Source organism: Lissotriton vulgaris, chromosome 7 (genome assembly GCF_964263255.1).
Source record: "Lissotriton vulgaris chromosome 7, aLisVul1.2, whole genome shotgun sequence".
In the NCBI taxonomy this organism is placed as follows: domain Eukaryota; kingdom Metazoa; phylum Chordata; class Amphibia; order Caudata; family Salamandridae; genus Lissotriton; species Lissotriton vulgaris.
In genome coordinates, this window is record NC_141695.1 from 339,873,886 (window position 1) to 339,892,030 (window position 18,145).

Here is an 18,145-nt window from a genome sequence, read left to right on the forward strand (position 1 = left end):
TGATGCACCCACCACACAGCTCAACTTTTGCACCCACCACACAGCTCCACCGAGGCAGCCACCACACAGCTCCACCGACACAGCTACAATGATGCACCCACCACCCAGTTCCACCCAGTTCCACCGATGCACCCACCACACAGCTCCACCGACACAGCTCCACCGACACAGCTCCACCAATGCACCCACCACACAGCTCCACCGATGCACTCACCACACAGCTCCACCAAGGCATCCACCACACAGCTCCACCAAGGCATCCACCACACAGCTCCACCGATGCACCCACCACCCAGCTCCACCAATGCACCCACCACACAGCTCCACTGACACAGCTCCACCGAAGCACCCACCACCCAGCTCCACCGAAGCACCCACCACCCAGCTCCACCGAAGCACCCACCACCCAGCTCCGCCGAGGCACCCACCACACAGCTCCGCCGAGGCACCCACCACACAGCTCCACCGATACACCCACCACACAGCTCCACCGATGGTCCAACTAAGCTCCACCAATGCACCCACCACACAGCTCCATCAATGCATCCACTAAGCTCCACTGATGCACCCACCACACAGCTCCGCCTACACAGCTCCACCGATGCACCCACCACACAGCTCCACTGATGCAGCCACCACACAGCTCCACCGACACAGCTACAACGATGCACCCACCACCCAGTTCCACCGATGCACCCACCACCCAGTTCCACCGATGCACCCACCACACAGCTCCACCGACACAGCTCCACCAATGCACCCACCACACAGCTCCACCGATGCACCCACCACACAGCTCCACCTACACAGCTCCACCGATGCACCCACCACACAGCTCCACCGATGCACCCACCACACAGCTCCACTGATGCACCCACCACACAGCTCCACTGATGCACCCACCACACAGCTCCATCAATGCATCCACTAAGCTCCACTGATGCACCCACCACACAGCTCCGCCTACACAGCTCCACCGATGCACCCACCACACAGCTCCACTGATGCACCCACCACACAGCTCCACTGATGCACCCACCACACAGCTCCACGGATGCACCCACCACACAGCTCCACGGATGCAGCCACCACACAGCTCCACCGACACAGCTACAACGATGCACCCACCACCCAGTTCCACCGATGCACCCACCACACAGCTCCACCGACACAGCTCCACCAATGCACCCACCACACAGCTCCACCGAAGCACCCGCCACACAGCTCCACCGAAGCACCCGCCACACAGCTCCACCGAAGCACCCGCCACACAGCTCCACCGATGCACCCACCACACAGCTCCACAGATGCACCCACCACCCAGCTCCACCGATACACCCACCACACAGCTCCACCGATGCTCCAACTAAGCTCCACCAATGCACCCACCACACAGCTCCATCAATGCAGCCACTAACCTCCACCGATGCACACACCACTCAGCGCAACCACAGCATCACTCTGTGCAACCACAGCATCACTCTGTGCAACCACAGCATCACTCTGTGCAACCACAGCATCACTCTGTGCAACCACAGCATCACTCTGTGCAACCACAGCATCACTCTGTGCAACCACAGCATCACTCTGTGCAACCACAGCATCACTCTGTGCAACCACAGCATCACTCTGTGCAACCACAGCATCACTCTGTGCAACCACAGCATCACTCTGTGCAACCACAGCATCACTCTGTGCAACCACAGCATCACTCTGTGCAACCACAGCATCACTCAGCGCAACTACAGCATCACTCAGCGCAACCACAGCATCACTGGTTCAAATATGTTCTTTCAATGTTTCAAGCTGTTTTCAAGATTTCATGCTTTATTACAAATCACAAAAAAATGTTAATATTTCACTTCTGTTCTTGGATTTTCGTCACAATAAAAAACACTGAACATAATCTTCACAAAATGTATTTACAAAGTTTAAGCTATTGGCATTGCCCATGTTATTTGTAATATCAATACATCTAAGTCAGGTAAATACACAACATGTTGCATTACAAATGCTATACGTGTTTGCGAAAGTTATAACTATTGGCATTCTAATTGACAAAGCTATTACTTTATCTATTTTAAAAAATAACACATAAATTAAAAAAAAATCATTTATAAGACCAATAGCTCAAACTTTCCTAATGCGAGCCCTATTGCATTTCCAATGCTTGTTTTACCCTTTCTATCTTTCACCTTTCTGCTCTTTTCTGCATCTCTGCTCTTTTGTGCCTTATTTCTGCTTATTGTCCCTTTTTTCTTTATCCCTTCTTTCCTCCCTTTACCTTTCCCCGCCGCTGCGGCCCCTCCCCCCAACCCCCACCCCCCCCAGCACGACCGGCCCAATCCAGCTCCCAGCTGTCCAGCCCTCCCCGACCCCTACTTAATGGCAGCCACTGCGGGGACAGGCGAGCAAGACCACTGTGAAATTGCTCTCCCACCCTCGCAGCTCCACCATTAAGTGAGGTGCCCCTGCCCCTGCCCCTGCACTCTTCAGTGTTGGTGATCGAACCCCTCCTCCACCCGCAGGTTTTCCTGCGCCTCATCCCTGGTGGTCCAGTGGACCACTGTCTCCTTTCTTTCTTTCTGCTCCTTCACTCGTTTTTCTCCCCTTTCTATCTTTCACTTTTCTGCACCTCTGCTCTTTTGCGCCTTATTTCTGCCCATTCACCCTTTCTCTCCCTCTGCTCCTTCACTCGTTTTTTTCCCCTTTCTATCTTTCACCTTTCTGCACCTCTGCTCTTTTGTGCCTTATTTCTGCCCATTTTCCCTTTCTCTCCCTCTGCTCCTTCACTCGTTTTTTTACCCTTTCTATCTTTCACCTTTCTGCTCTTTTCTGCATCTCTGCTCTTTTGTGCCTTATTTCTGCTTATTTTCCCTTTTTTCTTTATCCCTTCTTTCCTCCCTTTACCTTTCCCTGCCGCTGCTGCCCTCGCGGCCCCTCCCCCCCCAGCACGACCGGCCCAATCCAGCTCCCCTCCCCGCCTCCCAGCTGTCCAGCCCTCCCCGACCCCTACTTAATGGCGGCCACTGCGGGCGCGCCGCTGGTGCACCGAAGGCGCGTCAAAGGCAAGCACGTCTGCGCCCGTCTGCGACCCGTCCGCAACCCGCACCAGGAACCTTGGACCTCCGCCCCGCCAACGCTACGACCCAGCAGCACTCCACGCACTCAACCCAGGCTGCAACAACAACTGCAAGCTAGCATCACCAGCCGACACCCATGGACCCTTCAGCTGTCACCGCTGCCGGCACACCTGCAGCACCGCCAAGAACACGGATCCAGCACAACACGCCCACAAGAACACAGCCGAACCGAAGACCCTGCAATGCATCCTCCTCAACGTCCGATCCCTCCACAAACACGCAACAGAAATCTGGGACCTCATCGACCGCACCACCCCAGACGTAGCATTCTTCACCGAAACCTGGACCAACACCACCTCGGGACCGTACATCGCCATCGCCATCCCCCAAGGATACAAGATCTCCAGGAAGGACCGCCCCATCCACCCAGGAGGAGGAATCGCCATCGTCCACAAATCCAGCCTCCGCCTGAGCACACTCCCTGACGAGTCCACAGAACTGATGGAACACCTTCACTTCAAGATACTGGCCAGCCCCACCGCCGCCCTCCGAGGAACCCTCATCTACCGACCCCCTGCACCCCGCGGACCCTTCGCCAACTCCATCACAGACATTATCTCCCTGCAGGCCATCGCATCCACCAACTACACCCTGCTGGGAGACCTCAACTTCCACCTCGACAATCAACTGGACCCCAACACCACATCCCTCCTGGACAACCTCCACAACATTGGACTCCGCCAGATCGTGACCGAGCCCACGCACTCAGCAGGACACACCCTCGACCCCCTCTTCACTACAGGAAACTCCATCACCTTCAGCCACACCACCAAACTCCCATGGACCGACCATCGTTGCGTCCACTTCACCTTCAGAACACCCACCGTCCAGACACCAGCACCTGCTTCCACAAAGAAACTGGACCAAAATCACTGATGACCAGCTCACCTCCTCACTCAACAACTCCACCCCAACCATCACGGAAAACGACGACCCCAACACCGCAGCCCGAACCCTGCATAGATGGATCTCGGACAGCACCAACACCATAGCCCCCCTCAAGAAAAACAATACCCGTGCCAAGAAAGCCAGATGGTTTACCACCGAACTTCGAGAGTCCAGGCGCACATGCCGCCGCATTGAAAAGGCCTGGAGAAACACCAAATCCACAGAAGCCCACAACAACTTCAGAGCCGCCACCAACGCCCACCATCAACTCATCAGAGAAACGAGGAAAAAAGCGATTGAAGACAGAATCTCCACCCACGCACACAACAGCAAGGAACTCTTCAGCATCATCAAGGAGTTCGCCCAACCCACCAGCGAGTCTACCGGCATCCCTCCCTCACAAGACCTCTGCGACAAACTCAGCATCTTTTTCCACCACAAAATCAAGAGCATCTACGACAACTTCGACGAAGACAACCAACACACTGAACCCTCACCAACCACCCCGACACCCGGAAACCAGCGATTGATGACTGGACAGCCCTCACCACCGAAGACACACTGAAGACAATGAAGTCAATCCACTCAGGGGCCCCCACGGACCCTTGCCCCCACCACATCTTCAACAGAGCCGCCAACACCATCGCACCCATGCTCCGCCAAACCATCAACCGCTCCCTGGCGACCGCCTCGTTCCCCGACGACTGGAAACACGCCGAGGTCAACCCCCTCCTAAAGAAACCCTCAGCGGACCCCACAGACCTCAAGAACTACAGACCCATCTCCCTGCTCCCGTTCCCAGCGAAAGTCATCGAGAAAGCCATCAACAGCCAACTCGCCACATTCATTGAAGAACACAACATCCTCGACTCCTCCCAATCCGGCTTCAGAAAAAACCACAGTACGGAAACCGCCCTCCTCGCCGCAACAGACGACATCTGCACCTTACTGGACAAAGGAGAAACAGTAGCCCTCATCCTCCTCGACCTATCAGCGGCGTTCGACACAGTCTCCCACCGCACCCTAATACACAGACTCTACGATGCAGGAATCCAGGACAAGGCCCTCGACTGGATCTGCTCCTTCCTCTCCGGCAGGACGCAGCGGGTCAGACTCCCCCCTTTCCTCTCGGACCCCACACCGATCACCTGCGGAGTCCCCCAGGGCTCCTTCCTCAGCCCAACGCTCTTCAACGTCTACATGGCTCCACTTGCCCCCATCGTCAGAACCTACAGACTCAACATTGTGTCATATGCAGACGACACCCAGCTCATCCTCTCCCTATCCAACGAGCCCAACACCGCCAGACGCAACTTTCGAGAAGGCATGGAAGCCGTCGCCAAATGGATGAAAAACAGCTGCCTTCAACTAAACACCAACAAAACAGAAGTACTCATCATGGGCCCAAACCCCGACGCCTGGAGCGACACCTGGTGGCCCACCGCCCTCGGAAACCCGCCAACCCCCACAGACCACGCACGCAACCTGGGAATCATCCTGGACTCCGAGCTCAAAATGGACCGCCAGATCAACTCTGTCTCATCTTCCTGCTTCCACACCCTCCGCCTCCTTCGTAAGACCTTCAAATGGATCCCCCTCGAACACCGAAAGACAGTCACTCACGCCCTGGTCACCAGCAGACTCGACTACGGCAACGCACTCTACGCCGGAATAAACAAAAACCTCATCCGCAAGCTACAGAACATCCAGATTGCCGCCGCAAGACTGGTCCTCAACCTACCAAAACACTGCCACATCTCCCAGCACCTGCGCACACTCCACTGGCTCCCCGTCGAGGCGAGAATCACCTTTAAGATGCTCACCCACGCACACAAGGCCCTCCACGGCACCGGACCAGCATACCTGAACAGCCGACTCAAATTCCACGCACCTCAAAGGACCCTACGATCAGCCCAGCTTTCCTACGCCGTGGTCCCCCGCACCAGAAAGACCAGATCGGGAGGCCGCTCCTTCTCCTTCCTCGCGGCCAAAGCATGGAACGCCCTTCCGCTCCACCTCAGACAGACAACATCGCTCCTCATCTTCGCAAGAAACCTCAAAACCTGGCTCTTCGACAGACCCCCTCCTTGATGGAATGGAACCTGCACCTCCCCACCCCCCCCCCCCCCCACCCCTAGCGCCTTGAGACCCTTACGGGTGAGTAGTCGCGCTTTAACAAACTCCTGATTGATTGATATATGTGGAGTCCATGACAGAAACAGCAAAATACAAGTCCGGCTGCACACTATGCTCAGCACAGATTTTTAGCTTATGTGTTTTAAGCCACGCCCTTAATTACATTGGCCACACCCTTTTGAGAGACACCCCAGTTTTTTCATCCCACTTAAAGACTTGACAGGGGCAGGCCCGGACTGCCCGTAACGGGCACCGGGCAATCCCCCGTTGCGCCGCACGGGTGGGGGCCGGTTTTGGGCCCCTGGGGCTGTTTTTGTTACAGGGCCGTTTTTGCAGCATAGCTGCAAAATTGTCCCTGTAACAAAATCGGCAGAAAACCGGCCCTGGCAAAGAGCTCGGCGGCACCCCCAAACCCCCGCGGGGAAGGGGGGGGCGAGCCCTTTGCCAGGGCCGGTTTTAGTTCCCAGTCCGGCCCTGGTCTGGGGGACATGTAGCTTGGGGGGGGGGGGTGCTTTGACCACCCACAGCTCCTGTGTAAATGACGTTGGTGGGATGTGTGCACTGAAGGGACTTGTTGACACAGGCAGGAGTGCACTGGTTGTGTTTCGTGCAGCTGTTGGCTGACTTTGAGAAGAGTGCCTAGATTAGATCTGCACCTCGCACATGCACCTTGCAAACTTAATTGCTCTGACCGTGTAGGGGGGAAGTGGGGTTTGCAACAATGACAAAAGGATAAAAACTTGAGATATGTGGTAGTAGTCAAAACTCCCCTGGGGGTCAAGCTCGAGACAATCTAGGCCCAGTGGAGTAATTACTGCAGCCCTGGGCAGGAGCAGCTACTTCATTGTTACAGTTTGAATCTATAGTTCTAGTTTTACTTTTCTCTCCCCTCCTCCCACCGCACTCCCACTGCCTTAATTACGTTTCTGCAAGTCCACGTCAGCCTTGTACTTCGTGCTTCGTCCATGGAGAGAGGAGGATGTAGCCTTGGAGGGCTCTAGGTCCGTCCTTCTGTGTCTGCTGTGCCACAGTCGGAGAGGAAAGGCCTCTGGTGTGCTTATACTGCATCCGGGGTGTGCAGGAAGCCAGAGACGTTTTAATGCATGGGCAAAGTGGGCTCTGGCCCAGGGCCCCAGCCTTTCTGAGGGCCCCCTGACAGAGTCAGCTCCGTTCTTCAGAGTTTTGCCCTAATGACCTTGAAAATTTCCTGAACAGATTGTTTTAAATACTGTTTTCTGTTAATGTATTTTTATGTACCTGATGCAGAGAAATGTTGTGTTTATGTTTCATGCAATATACATAAAAAAGTTTCTTTAAGATCAAACAAGGCCTAACATATAAGAAATGGGAGGGCGTCACAGAGATTATTTGCTGTAATATTGGTGAGCTGCTGCAGTGTTAAAAAATAAAAAAACACACATAACTATCCCTTAATATTACATGTAAACACAATTAAGGCACTATATATGACAAGTAATACATTGCTGTGTGAAAACAGGGATGCTTCACTTCTTAGTGCGCACTCCTTGCAACATGATAGATGTGTCATATTTACTGTATGTCACATCATGTTGCAAGGAGTTACATCAGTATTTCTGACGTTTCTGTAGGCGCAAAACTGATGCAGTGCTGGGGTGTGTCTGAAAATAGACGCAACTACAGCAATGTGTCTTTTCACATGGGACCAGCCCCATATGAAAGGGCCTGCATCAGTCTTACGCCTACTGTGAGGCAAGTGTAAGATATTGACTCAATGGGGTCCTAGAAGTGGCACACTGAGTTCTCATTGATTTCAATGCGCCACTTCTACAAGGCTTTTTGTGGGGAAACACCAACCCTGCATACAATATACCTGGTGCAGGTGTAATGTGGTGCAGGGGTTTACAAAGTGACGCATCTGCCTAGATGCGTCACTTTGTAATTAGGGCGCAACATGGCACATTTTTTACGCTGCCGGTGCGTCAGAAAAAAATGACGCACCGGCGGCATAAAAGTGAAGCAAGGCCTCATAAATAAGGCCCTTAGAATTTAGACGAGTGTTCCTTTGCACAGTCAGGGAACTATTGAAATTAAATGAAATAGTGTATTAAAGCGCGCACCTACTCAAACTAGAGTGCCCTGCCGTGTGACAGCGGGAGGAAAACATGCATAAAAGACCCATCAGTTATTGAAAAGTCAGGTTTTTAAGTTCTTCCGGAAAGAGAGTTGGTCTGTGGTTAGTCTCAGAGACTCAGGGAGTCTATTCCACAATCTTGCGCCTAGAAAGCCGAGGGATCTGCCTCCATTGCGGGCAGGGCATATTTTAGACACGATGGCCAGGTTGACATTGGAACATCTTAGGGGTCTATTTGTTGTGTAGCAATTAACGTGCTTATTTAGGTAGCCAGCTTCTAAGCTGTGGAAAGCTTTAAAGAAGATTGTCACCTCTTCAAAGTCGATCCGTTCTTTTATGCGGATCCAGTGTAGAGACTTAAAAATAGGGGATCATACAAGATCTGGATTTAGGTCTCAGGATGGCTCTGGCTGCTGCATTTTTGTACCACTTGTACGCGCTGGGTACAGTATTTTGGAAGACCGAGGTACAAGCTGTTGACATAGTCAAGCTTTGATGTCACCAGAGCCTGCACCACGATCTTTCTGCTCCCAAGCGGTAACAGTGGCAGGATTTTTTTTCGCATCCGAAGTATGTCAAAGCAAGCGACAGTTAGATTTTTGGATTTGAAAACGCATGGACAGTGTCTTGTCTATGACAATTCCTACGTTTTTGACTTTCTTCTTTTCCGCAGGCGGGAGCAGCAGATCTTTTTTGGCCACCAGGTGCTCTAGTCAGGCATTTCTGGATTACCAATGAAAACTACTTCAGTTTTGTCAGTATTCCGCTTCAGCCGATTGATCTTAAGCCAGTTAAAAACATTTGTGAGGCAAGACATAATCATTGCCCCATCAAAATTGGTTCCTTTTTCACATGTAAAAATCAGCTGAGCGTCATCAGCAAAGCAAACAATTGTGGCGCCCTCTTCTTCTACCAAAAAAGTGAGGGGGATAGATATATATTAAAAAGGGTAGGACTGAGAATGGAGCCCTAATGGACACCTACATTCATGGGCAGAAATCAAAATGCGGGGAGCCAAATGTCCTGAGATCTATTTGCCAAGGAAGATGACATCCATGTTAAGATGGTGCCCCCAGGCTGATGATAGCAAGTCTCTCCAGATGCCTCTCATGTGGGACCATATTGAGGGCTGTCAACAGATCGAGCAGTATCTGAACAGCCGTGCCTCCCTGGTCCAGCTTACCCTTGAGAAATTCAATCACTTCCAGCAGAGCGTACTCCTTACTGTAGTTAGCCCTAAAACTGGATTGTGACTCAGGAAGGAGCTTCCCATCTTCAATGTGTTTTGGGAGGGTCTTGTTTACATGCTTCTCTAATACTTGGGAGAGGGCCGGAAAAAGGGAGATTGGCCTCTAGTTGGCAGGGTCCGTCAGTTTGATGTTAGCCTTTTTTATCAGTTAAAGAATCTTAGCATTCTTCGATAATTTTGGCATGTTGCCTGAGGAGAAGGAAGCATTAAAGAGCTGGTTTACTGTTGGGTTTATGGTGGGAGCTAACAGGTTCAGGATACTCACTGGACATGGGTCGGTACGAGAGCCAGAGTTAATGCTTTGGAGAAGGGTCATTGATTCTTCCAGCTGAAACACAGGGAAAGCTAGTAAAGATGGAGGGTCCAAGAGGTGGAATTCTCTATTAGAACCAAGGTAGAAGGTCAGTTCTTCCTCTGAGATGTTAGTGAAGGCTTGTTAGATCACGGAGATATTTTTGTGGAAGAATTGAGCTACCTGCTTAGACCATTCTTCCATGCATGGCCCTTCCTTTGTGCCGGCTTTCGGGGCAGTAAAGGATTTAACTATGCTAAAGATTTCCTTACTCTTATTTTGGGCATTTTCTATCTTGGTTTGAAAGAAGTTTTTCTTGGCTGCCTTCACAAGAATGTAATGAGCTTTTAAGGTGTCTTTATACACCTTCCTGTTCTCAGGTAGATAGGATTTATGCCATTTTGTTCAATTTTTCGACAGTTTCTTTTGCTATATCTGAAGGAATTGTTAAACCATGGAGCTGCTGGGGCCGACCTCTTTGAGCAGCGGGAAACAACAGGTACCACAGCATCAATGTTGGTTCAAAGCCATGAATATATTGAGAGGGTTTCCTAGTCGGGGCAGCCAGGCATCTCCGGTGAGGAACGACTGAGGGCGTCTGCTAACATCGGGATGGATATTTTATGGAACGTCCTGTAATTAGGGGCCCTCTGCCCTGCGTTAGCCCGAGGGGCTGTGACAGAGTTGGGAATGATGAATTTTAATAGGAGGTGGTCAGACCAGGTAATGGAGAGAGGTAGGATTACTGATATGTCAAAGTTGTGAAAGAATTGGTCTACGGTATCGCCCTTCACATGGGCGGCCGAAGAAATAGATGGAAACATGTTGCACACCTGCAGAGTCTCCAAAAAAGAAATTGTTTGAGGGTCTTTTCCATTGTCCAAATGTATATTGAAATCTCCCAGAATAAGGCAGTTGTTGTATTTTAAGGCCAGGGAGGTTAAGGCTGTATTAAGCGTAGTAATAAAAGTTCCAATTGCACCGAGAGGTCTGTAAATTAGAAAAACAGCTATGCTATGATGGGGGGATAAGGTACAGTGGAAGCCTAAGGACTCTGCACCCTCAATTTTTTGGGAGAGCAGTCTAGTTTTTTTTTGGTAAATTATGGCAACACCGCCCCCCTTCCCACTCGGTTGGTCCCTCCTAAGGATTTTATAACCCGTAGGGATGGCTAAGGTGAAAGTAGGGTTGAAGGCTTCAGACAGCCTGGTCTCAGTGAGAAATAAAAGATCTGTCTGTTCATTTAAAAGTAGGTCATAAATGTGGGGTTCATGCCTTTGCAAAGAGCAACAATTTAAAAGGGTGGCCTTTAAGTCCTCTGTTTTCTTATTTTCTGTTTTCTGTCCTCTTGTTTTTTATTCTTGTTTTTACAATTATTGTTGCATGGGAGGATCTTGAGTGCGAGTTTCCTGGGCTGGAGGAGAGACCAGTTCCACTTATTGCAGCAAAAGTCTACCTCCAAGCACGGATCAGCCGCTGTACACTGACATAATGGTAACCGCCCAAGGCTAAGCAGTTTTTCCCTATTGTAAAACAGCAGAAGAAACTCACTGTAGGGGAGCTGGACAGCATGGCCGGTGCCGGGCGCCTCCAGGATGCTGACAAGCGCAGACAGGCTTGCATTTCACGCACCCGGAGCGCGCGTCCGTTTGCATCGGGATTTTAAAGGCTAATGCCTATGATGCAAACTGGATCACTAACGCAGCTGAGGAAGCAAAAACTGCATGGGCAGAAGTGAGGAGCCCGACAGTACCCCAACCATCTGCAAAATTGGCATATCATCCGCGGCGGAACAGGACTGTAGGAAAGTTAGATGCGAATCGGAGAGGCTAAGGAAGTGTAGGCAAGCAGAATCAAGTAAAGTGCAAGTGTGCGTAGCTAGGTGAAATTGTTAAAAAGCACAGAGTAATTCAGCCAGACATATACAATTTAAAAGGATTAAAAACTAAGTAGGAGGGCAGGAAACACGAAATTCTACCACTGTCAGCTGTGCATGTCCGTTTGCATCGGGAATATATAGGCGCATGCCTATGATGCAAACTGGATCGCTAACGCAGCTGAGGAAGCGGGAACTGCTTGGGTGGAAGTGAGAAGCCCGACAGTAGCCCCAGCTATCCGCACAATCGGCGTATCAGCCGCAGCAGACCAGGACTGGGGTAAAAGCTAGATGGGAATCGGAGCAGCGAAGGAGGTGTAGGCAGGCAGAATCAAGTATACTGAAAGTGCGTGTAGGTAGGAGAAATTGTTCAAAAGCACAGAGTAATTCAGCCATACATATACAATTTAAAAAGTATTAAAAACCTAGTAGCAGGGCAGGAAACACTAAATCCCACCATCATCAGTTGCGCACGTCCGTTTATTTTGGGAATACATAGGCTAATGCCTATGATGCAAACTTGATCGCTAACGCAGCTGAGGAAGCGGAAACTGTGTGAGAAACAGGGGCTCAAATTGGAACATAAATTCAAAGCTGTTCTGAACAGGGGCCCCCAAAATATGTTTGGCCCAGGGCCCCCAAAATCCTTAAGATGTCCCTGCAGGAAGCAAATCTGTCGCCCTGCCCTGCCTCCATGATGGTTTGGGACCAGCACTCCCATCACTGTCTGCTTGTACCTCCCTCCTTGTGATAGCGTCAGAAAGAAGTGGTATAATTACACCTTAAGAATATATTACAATTTTTGAAAAACTGAAATCCATGCTTATAACTGTGGGGCAATTGAGTTGCCTGAAATATATGGCCAGGCGCCAAACAGAATTCTTTTAAGCCCTCCCCAAAGTCTGAGAAGGAATACAGTAGTAGATCAAAGGGCAGATTAGAGTCGGAATGCAAAGCCATTAATTTAGGCCATTTTTAGGTGCAATATACACTTTAGAGACTTAGATTATGACATAGCAAGTGCTAAAGAAAATGCTCTTGTATGGACTTTCCGTGAAACTTAAAAAGGGTAGCCACAGTGAATGCACTGAAGATCCCCATAGGACTCCGCCTCACAATGATGTAACTTTTACACTCCTGGTTTTCATTTGTTTTAAATGTTTCAATGGCACAAGTCCAGTGAGTTCAAATGGACTGAACCAATAGGAGGAGCGATAAGAGTCTATTTTAGTTAAACAAAAACAGGAGATATTGACCCTGAGGAATGAGACATGTTCCAGGTTTCAAGGATACTGCCTTGAGACTGCCACCCTCTGACCATTCACTCAATCGATGCTGTGATTGGCTACTGACTTTCTCTCTGATTTTCTGTCTTCAGTCCTACTTCTTTGACCGTGACGATGTGGCCCTGAGCCACGTGGCCAAGTACTTCAAGGAGCAGAGCCACGAGGAGCGCGAGCACGCCGAGAAGTTCATGAAGTACCAGAACAAGCGAGGGGGGCGTGTGGTTCTGCAGGATATCAAGGTGAGTGTATAGGAGGACTGCATTGGTATACAAAATCATTGCTCATTCTCTCAAATTACATCCAACTGTAAACCTAGTTCTGTGCTTCAGCAATACACCTAGCACTATCTGGTATGGATCCAAAATACTGAGTGGCCACAATATTGTGACCAAAATATTGACAGTTAAGTATGTATAGATTGGCTATAGTATGTAAGTGTTTCTTGACGATACAAATAGCTCCCATGTACCTGGATGTAGAGTTAAGAATAGTAAATGTCTAGTTACCTATTAGCAGTTACCACCTTAATATTTTTGTTTTTGGTGTTTTGGTCACGATATTGTGGCCATTGATATTCGATACTCTATGGTTTGGACTACAACTCCACCATTCTGTTCCTTAAACCTAACCCTTAATCGAATTCTAACTTTACCCTGATGCTAACCCCGACAACTTGTGCTGTACCTTAACTGAAACCTTTGCGTTGAATCTAAATCTAACTTTAATCTTCATGTTAATTCTAAACCTATAGCTGATCTTAAGCGATATCCCAACCATAATCTTCACTCTTTACCTTAACATCAACAAAAATAGTCAATTTACTTCAAAATGAAATAGACTTCCGTCTATTGAATCTTCAATGTGGTGCATTCTTTGTATTGCTTTCTTTTATTGTCCTAATATAATCCCAATTGCACTTTGTACCTGCACAGAAGGAATCTACCTGAACCAAGAGATCCAGGGCGATCTGCCTGGTCACAGGAGTGTCTTCTGATTGTGCCTTTTTGGGATCTGCCATCACTCCTTGTGCTAATCCTGTTTCCCTAACTAGTCCTCACCTGAATCCCTCCTCACCATTTCCTCTGTGTGCTCAGTCACAGCTTGTGGGCAACCAAGCTAAACTAACTCACTCTACAACTTTTACAGAAACCGGACCGTGACGAGTGGATCAACACCCTGGAGGCCATGCAGGCGGCCCTGCAGCTGGAGAAGACCGTCAACCAGGCCCTACTGGACCTGCACAAGGTGGCCTCTGATAAAGTTGACCCGCACGTAAGTATCCATGCGCCCGCTTTTCATTAGGACTATGGTCTTGGTTAGTGTGTGAGTGAGGCAATGCACTTCTCACCCCTCCTTCCCCCCCCCCCCCCCCCCCCCCCACACTGAGCACTGCATTGTCGTCGGGAGACCTGAAGACCCTTCAAAGCACTTCCCAGGGCCAACTTCCTTCCACCCTACTCTTCTGACCCCGTCACACGCTAGACCCTGAAAGTAGGCACCATCTCCTTGTAGCAGGAACCATTTACTGCTTATTGCTGTCAGATTCTTTCTCCCGGTAAGACACCACACAAAAGGCCTTATATAGTATAAGCCATTGCACCAATGCCAGGGCTGCTGCACCAGTAAGGGAGACACTTAATAATTCACTCAAAGGCCAGAAAAATGTATTTTTTTCCTTTGTGTGGAGGAATGCTTCAGTGCTAAATCCCTGCACTGTTGTTGGCGATAACAGCAAGGAGATGAGCAATGTCCAGTTACCTCACTTAATCTGTCGCAACCTGAAAATGTCTTATGTAATACACGTCATGAGGCCAACGACAGACCAGTCTTTTGTTGCCAGCAAACTAATAAGCTCCATCTTTTTCAATGCCAGCCAATCCAAGCGACTCTATGCGATGTAAGCTTTAGCATTGTCGCGTACAAACTAAACTTCATAGGCTTACACGCTCCCTCCCTCCCCACCCCACCAAAGTCATTGAAGTGGTCAGTTATCCACAGTACTGGTGGGCTGCTCTGTTTAAAGAATCTTGTAGGCTAGTTACTTATTTATAAGCTCACTGACTCGTCCCCTACCCTTAATCAATTCTTTCCTACATTGGAATTTCAACGCCAGTCCTCTTCTTTTCCTTCCGGGTCACTCTGCCATATTTCAGCCATGTGTTTTCAAAGTCTTTCTGTTTCTTTAGTCATTCACCCTGGTTTTGTCTATTTTCACAGCTCTGTGACTTCCTGGAGTCTGAGTACCTGGAGGAACAGGTGAAGTCCATCAAGGAACTTGGCGATTACATCACCAACCTGAAGCGCCTGGGCGTGCCCCAGAATGGCATGGGCGAGTACCTGTTTGACAAGCACACCCTGGGGGAGAGCAGCTAGGCCCCCCAGGTGGGAACACCAGCCTGCTGCACCCACTCCCACAACCTGCATTCTTCCATTATTTACACGACTGTGACATCATCGGAAGGCGTGTGTGGGACAGGGTTCTTCTATATGTATCCAAGCTACCTGCAGCAGCTGTGCCTGTCAACATGTTTCAAGAAATAAAGGTTTTCAGCATCTTACTCATTGTGATGGCTTCATTCATTAACAGGGGCGAGCAACAGGTTATAATGTGTTATTTGTAAGGGACATGAGTGCTCAAGTCATGGGTAGATGCTGTGAGTCTAGGGCCTTCACACAGAACTTGTGAGGTCCTTTTACAGGATGCAGAGGGTGTGTAAGAGTCCCGGGCCTTGGACAGAGGAGAATTAATGGTGTCAGATCTGAAAATAGGGGACAGGCATCGATATAGAGGCATGTAAAGGTAGAGGGCATAAGTCCCACACATAGCCATAGAGGGTGCGAGAGTCCCATGCCTGGATAAAAATGGAGTCGAAAGCTTCAGTACAGAAGGTGTGTATGTTTACGGCCCGGGGGAAGAGACGGGGAGGGTCCCTGGGCTGTACGCAGAGGCTGAGCTTCCAAGGGCTGTGTGCAGGGGCTCTATTGTGCCAGGCCTCATTGCTGAGGGTGAAAGGGTTCTAGCCCCGGACACTGAGGGACATATTTACAAGGGGATTTTGCCACCAGAATGTCACTTTTTAACAATTTCCGGTGGTGCAATGCTCTGCAACATATTTATAAAGTGGCGTTAAGCCACTTTTCTGATTACCGCCTCTTTGTAATATGTAATATGTTACCCTTTCAACAGTTTTCTGAGTGAAAGGGGCTTGTGATGGGTGTTGCAGTGTGTATTCACCGCAACACCCATTGCTTTTTGACGCTGCCTTAGATTTATAAGGATCAGAAAATCTGGGGCACCGCCAAAAACTAACGCAATGCGAGAGCAGGCATTAGAATGGCACAAGGAGGAGAAATACTTGTATTTCTGCTCGTTTTTGCTTTTTCTATGTGTGCTGCATCCTGCAACACTCATAGATAGAGCAAAATATGCAGGAAGGTGTCCCTGTAGAATGCAGCACACATAGAAGTAGCAAATCACCATTATTGATTGTTTGTGTGCATAAACAATCATTCTCTGCAACACAGGCGCATTTACACTATGGGACAAGGGTGACTGTGTTGGTGCTAGGCAGCTATTTTTAGCTCCAGCGCTAGGGAAAACATAGGGGTGTGCCGTATTGTTGTAAATATGGCACATCCCTGCATTTTAGATATGGCAGAGCGCAGCGCTACGAAAGGCTCTGCTATTTCCCTATAAATATGTCCCTTAGTGTGAAGGCCAAAGACCTTAACGCAGAACTTCAGAGGTCCAAGCTCCACAGCACAGGAATGAGAAATACACCTTCTGGGTAAGGAGGGTGTGAATCAATTCATTTCCACGTGCCTGTGGACCCTCCAAAGCAACATTCTATTTCTTCATGCCTTTTTTTTAAGTTCAAGTTTATTGAAACCAAATATAAAGAGAAGTAAAACAGGAAAGCTTCATATAAGATAGTATAAATATAAATATAAAAGCATACATTAAAGATGCACAAATAAAGAATCAATAAACAATAATGTCTGAGCGAAAAAACTGGGAAAAAGGGGGAGGGAAAGGGAAATAATAAATTGAAGAGAGCAGAAAACAAAGTAACAATTTTCAAAAAATACACATTGTATGCGTGTACATAACAATAAAGATGTAGGTGTAAAAAGAACTATAAAAATAGAGGAAAGAATGATATTGTACAGAATGCTAAGAGAGAGAAAACAGAGAATAATCATGGCGGTTTACGAACTTCATCAGGTTTGTTAGCTCGTGTATTAGTGGAGGGACGTGAGGAAGAGAGAGTGGACAGATATGAAGTAAGAGGGATCCATAGTAAATCTCTCTTAATTGCCAGGGAAATAGGGGTGACGTAATTTGTATCTAGTCTATGATGAAAACATATGGCTGTCGACCAGGCTGAATAAGTAACCTTTGACGAATCTTTCCAGTTGGAGGTTATCAAGTGTAATGCTATAGCTATCAGACGGTCAATTAGTTTAAAATGGGAAGGGGATTGAGGCCATGAGGAAGACAGGGAACCTAAGAAAACATTTGGAAGTGAGAAGGGAAATTTTGTGTTAAAAATAACGTTAATACGAGACCAAATAGATTTCCAGAAAATAGATATGCTTGGACATAGAAAAAGCATGGGTAGTGAATCGGCATTAGGGAATGAGCAAGACCAACAAGTAGATGAAAGGTCTGGGGAAAAGGAAGTCCGTCTTGCAGGGGAGTATAGTAAGCGTTGGTAAATAAAATAAAGGGTTTGGGTGGTATTAGCTGCCCTTGAGGTTTTATGAATTTTTAACCAGAGTTTGTCCCAAAGGGAAACCGACCAGGAAGAGGACAAATCCTGTTCCCAAGCCAATTCAGTCTTTGTCTTGAGCCATTCTGTAGGAGATAAAAGACATTTGTATATACTAGAAGCAGAAGAAGCCATAGTCAGAAGAGGAAAAATAGTGGAGCATGAAGGAGGAAGAATAGGAGAAGAAGGTAATTATTGAAGATAATGCTGAAGGGCAGAGAGAAGAAGATCATTGTTTTTTACAAGAATTAGGAAGATGAAAAAGAGATTGCAGATCGGAAAAGGATGAAGGTCTATTTGCATGGAGAAGTTGAGAGCTCCATAGTAAACCCCTACATCTCCATGATTTCCAATAAAAGGTGTGTTTTTAATGCGTAGTAATTTGTTGTG

At 48.7% G+C, this 18,145-nt stretch overlaps 1 protein-coding gene across 1 annotated transcript in view; it reads left to right on the top strand.

Moving 5' to 3' along the window:
- LOC147701529 (ferritin heavy chain B-like) overlaps nt 1–15,541 on the top strand; it is a 33,405-nt gene extending 17,864 nt beyond the window's left edge. The window contains exons 2-4 of the mRNA XM_086930210.1: nt 13,076–13,222; nt 14,130–14,255; nt 15,201–15,541. Of these exons, the coding sequence (XP_086786336.1) occupies nt 13,076–13,222; nt 14,130–14,255; nt 15,201–15,356 (429 nt within the window). The 3' untranslated portion in view covers nt 15,357–15,541. The remainder of the gene's footprint in view (nt 1–13,075; nt 13,223–14,129; nt 14,256–15,200) is intronic.
- Nucleotides 15,542–18,145: the final 2,604 nt, after the last annotated feature.